Source organism: Trypanosoma conorhini (genome assembly GCF_003719485.1).
Source record: "Trypanosoma conorhini strain 025E chromosome Unknown Tco_14.4_contig_00099, whole genome shotgun sequence".
NCBI classification, from domain to species: domain Eukaryota; phylum Euglenozoa; class Kinetoplastea; order Trypanosomatida; family Trypanosomatidae; genus Trypanosoma; species Trypanosoma conorhini.
This window is the reverse complement of record NW_021704183.1, coordinates 36,729-41,559: the sequence shown is the minus strand read 5'-3', so window position 1 is coordinate 41,559 and position 4,831 is coordinate 36,729. Positions and strand designations below refer to the sequence as shown.

At 53.1% G+C, this 4,831-nt stretch overlaps 2 protein-coding genes across 2 annotated transcripts, besides 4 other annotated features; both read left to right on the top strand.

The window, feature by feature from the left end:
• Positions 1–6: 6 nt before the first annotated feature.
• Positions 7–68: a sequence feature (A-rich).
• A 413-nt stretch (positions 69–481) lies between these two features.
• Positions 482–541: a microsatellite.
• Positions 542–816: 275 nt separating this feature from the next.
• Positions 817–3,615, top strand: Tco025E_02517 (IQ motif containing with AAA domain 1; the record flags this gene model as incomplete). The annotated part of the gene is made up of 1 exon (XM_029369442.1): positions 817–3,615. One exon carries the CDS (start codon positions 817–819, stop codon positions 3,613–3,615), a length of 2,799 nt encoding a protein of 932 aa, XP_029230513.1.
• A 165-nt stretch (positions 3,616–3,780) lies between these two features.
• Positions 3,781–3,810: a microsatellite.
• Positions 3,811–3,990: 180 nt separating this feature from the next.
• Positions 3,991–4,024: a sequence feature (G-rich).
• A 3-nt stretch (positions 4,025–4,027) lies between these two features.
• Positions 4,028–4,633, top strand: Tco025E_02516 (uncharacterized protein; the record flags this gene model as incomplete). Its single annotated transcript, XM_029369441.1, has 1 exon — positions 4,028–4,633. The coding sequence occupies one exon, from the start codon at positions 4,028–4,030 to the stop codon at positions 4,631–4,633; it is 606 nt and encodes a 201-aa protein (XP_029230512.1).
• Positions 4,634–4,831: the final 198 nt, after the last annotated feature.

Below are 4,831 nucleotides of genomic sequence, written 5' to 3'. Positions count from 1 at the left end.
AAGTCGTTTATTTCTTTTTTTTTGTTGTTGTTGTTTTTTTTTGTTTGCTTTTGTTTTATTTGTTGTTTGTATTGACATCAAATTTTGGGGGTTTTGGCTTTCCAACACGTATTAAGGCGTACCTTTGGGCTGCTACGTGATATTCGTGCCGGTTTTCTTGCGTAAATGCCCCTGTGTACGGTTGAGCGATGCATATGGAAGCGGGTGATTTCTTTGGGGAATTGTTTTTGGATAGGGGTGGGCGGGGATAGGTCTTTTTTTTTTTGTGTTTGTGTTGTTATATATATATATTTTTTACTTCCTGTTAAAGGCTCTCTACTTTGTTGCCAGGGCCTACTGCGCTTGACCATATTCTTTCCCCCCCCCACCCCTCTTCTGCGTGCTCTTCTTCCCTTGCTATTGCATCCACTCCCCTCACGCGTTCCCGTGGTGAAGTGTTTTCCCTGGCTGCTTTGGGGATCGTCCCTTTCCCTCCTCTTCGGTTTGTTGTTTTTGTTGTATGCGCGAGTTGCCTGTGTGTGTGTGTGCGTGTCTGTGTGTGGGAGGGGGTTCTTCTGTTTCATGCCTTCAACGACGCGGCTCTGACCCTGTTTGCTGCGCTCGCTCTCTCTTCCCGTTCTCCCGCCGCCCGTCTGGACGGTTTTCATTCTGCTTCTCTGTGTGTGTTTGCGCCGCCTTCATTGTTGTTCTTCCTCCCTCTCTCACTTTCACCGACGCTGTTCGTTTTTTCTATGTCTCTCTGTTTTTTTTTTTTTTGTCTCCTCCTTTGATGGAAGTCTTTGGGTGCGTGCCTGGGCTGGTGGGAGGCCGCGGGACATGTCCTCGTTGACGTACGAGGATTACTACCAGCAGGCCCTCGAGGACCTCGCCTTTATCTGGAGGGAGGACGTGAATGTCACCAAAGTGCGCGTCGCGGCTGGCGGACGCGCACGCTACGAGCAGCTGCTGCAGTATTGGGTTTCGCTCTACATCCAGTACCTGCGCACAGCGAAGCGCCTCGCCGCCGTGCATGACGCGCAGCTGCAGCCACAAAAGCGCTACGATGTTCGCACGCTGCTCGACACCTGCTTGGGCCGCATGCTGGAGCTGCGAAACCTCCTCACCATGAACTGTGGAGAGTTTGTGAAGCTGGACGATGCCATGCTTGACACGAAGATGATTCCGGACGATCTCGAGGTGCCAATTCCGCGTTACTTTGTCGAGGATGCCGCGTCGGAGCTGCAGGAACGACGTCGACAGATCGCGGCACTGCAGGCGCACTACAGGGAGACGGAGGTGGATGCGCCTATTTCCAAGGCTCTCGCTGGGGGAACCAAGAAGGATCGTGAATCTAAACCCAGCAGCAGCATGAACTCCAAAGTAATGACTGTGGATGACGCGGTGGAACTTTTGCAGGTGAATGAACGTGGACGTCAGGCACGGCAACGGGCCAAATTTCAGATGGCAATCTATCTACAGCAGAAGCACGCCTTGGAACACGCCAATGAGTATAGTTACGCCGCGGGGAAAGAGCGAGCGGCGTTGGTTGTGCAGAAGGCGGTTCAGGCCTATCTTGCGCGAAAGCATGTGTTTGACGGTCACAAGAAGGAGCTGGAGCTACTCGGCATGCGCCCCACAGCAGCCACCCTTAGTGACGCGGAGCGTGTAGCGGCTGAAGTTCGTCTGGAAGAACGCAAAGCTCGTCAGCGCATGAATGAGGCGAGATATCGCCAGAAGGAGGCCGAGTTGGAGACGCGTCTTAAGGCAGAGGAAGGACCACGGACGATGGAGGAGATGTTGAACGAGGTCCTCACGCGCATGGCCTATGCACGGATGGAGAGTAAGGACGACACCCCGCTCACCTTTCCAACGCCCGAGGAAGGTGGCAGTCGCAAGTATTTGGAGATGTATGACAATACCGCCAGTGCGGCTGCAGGAGGAACTGTTGCCGCTGCTGGAACTGCTTCTGGCTCTCCTGCTGCCTTTTCCGGGGTGGTTCCACCTGATGGAACGAATGCGCTTAGCCGCGTGGGTTCCGTGGCCGCGCGGTCATCCGTGGCCGGCACTGTGGTCCCTCGGACGCCGTCACGAAAGGCGGGCAGCACTGTACGACGCCGTGGCGAGGAAGAGGAAAACGTTCCGGCGATGCCGCCGAGTAGCTTGTGGGATAGTATGAAGGCGGCAGATGAGCGTTACCAGGCCGTTTGGAAGGCGCGTTTTGAGCAGTCGTACCTCAAGGATTTGGATCTTGACCAGGCAGCCGATGAGGGGCTTCTTCGCCATCGACTGTTGGAGGGACCGCGTGGCATATTAGAGGATGTGCGGCGCGTCGTCGATGAGCTTATCATGATTGAGGTGGAGAACCTAAAACGGCGTCTCGAGATGGAGCGGCGTGGCGGCAAGAAAAAGAAGGGTGGAAAGAAGAAGGGACCGAAAAAGCCGCGGGCACCAAAACTGAAGGATCCGACAAAAGGGGTCGATATCGAGACATTTACGAACAGTGCGGTGTACCAGAATGTCCTTCAGTTGACGGATCCTGATGTTCGACTGGAAAATTATCTGGGTTGTGCGACTGTGCATGGATCACCGCTTGATGTGCTGCTGCGTACGCAGAAGCCAGATGAGGAGCTTAAAAAGAAGTGGCAGCGTATTCTAAACAACTGGGACGCCAACGTTGAGCAGGCAATGAAGATGAAGAAGGACGCCTTCCAGAAGCTTTTTGACAAGTTCCTACAACAATCCTCTTGGCTCAGCGAGCCTTCTGCGGCGCAGGTGCGCCAGTGCATAGCAGAGTACGCCATCCTGCCGCTTGGCTCACAAGTTATTCATGACTTGGCGCCGGCTTGCAAGACCCTTCTCCTTTACGGCTTTGCTGGTAGTGGCAAGACGCAGTTGGTGCATGCTGTGTGCAACCATAGCGGAGCCAACCTCTTCAACCTCTCTCCAGCAAATTTTGAGACGAATACGGGTCTGGTGGGCATTATTCAGATGGTGTTTCACCTCGCCAAGGTGTTGGCCCCGTCTGTTATTTACATTGACAAGGTTGAAAAACTGTTTTTGCGGAAAAGGAAGAAGGGGCCGAAGGATCCCCTCATGGCACGAGGAAAGAAAATGAAAAAAGAGATCCTCAAGGGCATTGCCGCCCTTGCACCCACCGATCGTGTGCTGGTCATTGGCTCCTCATGTGCGCCGTGGGAGGCGGAATTCAACGCGATGGTGACCAACTTTGCGCATATGCTTCACTGCGCCAATCCAGATTACGCCTCACGTGTCATTCTGCTACAGAAGTGGGTTGCGCAGCACACTGCGGACGTCAACGCATTAAAGGCAGAAGATTACCACGAGTTGGCCCTTCTCATGGATGGACTCGCCTCTGGGGAGATTCGCCGCATCGTGGGTGAGGTGCTGCACACCCGGCGCCTTCGACGTCTTGCGCAGAGGCCACTCAAGGCAACGGACTTCCTCCTCGCCGTTGCCCACGCTAAACCGCCGAGCGCAGAAGAGCAGGCGCTAATGAAGGAGTTTTCTCTGCGCTTACCTCTCCACCTGCGCCGCATGAACCCCCCTGTGGACCTACCCGCACCCGAAAAGAAGGAAGGCGGAACCAAAAAGAAAAAGAAGGAAGTGACAGAGTGAGCAGAAACACTCCAGACACTGCTATTGGTTGTTATGTAGCCGAAGAAAAAACAGTGATATTTGAAATAGATGTACAAAAATATGCTTCTCTCCTTTCCGTTTTCTTGTCCGATGTGCAGCTGTGGTCTTGGCGACGGAGAGAGGAGGGGGTCCTGGGGGGGGTGAAAGCAAAGCCGCAAGCAAACAAGCAAGCAACGACGCCACACCTCACAGAAGGAGCCCACACACCAAACAAGAAAAAAAAAGGAAGAAAAGCAGCAAGTGGGGGCCCCATTATTCATACGCTTGAAGTTTTTTTGTTTTTGTTTTTGCCAATACTTTTCTTATTCCTACTGGTTCTTCCTTCAATGTCTGCTCGCCGTGCGGAGACATGTGTTGCTTTCCCTTTCCTTTCCTTTTCCTATTCTCTGTGATGCAAGCTACGCTGAAAATGGGAACCGACCTCCGTCTCACGCGCCTCCGAAGGCTGCCTATTGGGACCTTCAAGAGAGAATCAGTTGTTGCGCCTACTATGACACAGGAGCGTGGTAATGAGAGTCACATACTCAGTTCATATCTTGTCTTTGACCTTCAGTCCCTTCTTGAGGCAAACAGTCAGGGCCTTATAGAGCCTTTGACGGGTGCCCTGCGCCGCAACCGGATCCTCATACCGGAGTTGGTGATACATCGACTGGACGACAAGAACAAGAAGGCAACCCAGACTCTTAGTCTTGGAAATTCGGACGAAGCTACCGCAACGGCAAAACGCTTCCGTGACCTACTCCAGTTTCTGTCGCGAAACAAGGAAAAGGATTGGCTGTTGCTCCAGCAAAAGGGAGTGAACGAGGATCGACGCTTTTTCGCGAAAAACAACTTGGGCAATGACTTGAACGACGTCCGGCGCTATGTAAGCTACGCACTGTTCGTGAAGGGGAACGTCAGCGAAAAGGTCTTCTTCGTTACCTCGGACCCAGGACTGAAGAGGTGTGCGGAGGACGAAGGCGTTTTGACGGCGTCGATAGGCGACCTTATAGCATAACGCATAAAGGAGCCACGTGGAGTTCTTCGCGCCTTCCACCCACCTCATCTCCCATCTCTTTGGGTCCACAGGAGAATGGGTATATTCATTCTTCAACTGTTGTTTTGTCCCTGTGTTTGTGTGACTTGTTTCCAAGGCTTTTCCGGGGTTTTCACTCCCTCCGCCTATTAATGCAGCCTTTCGTGTACCTGTTTTTTT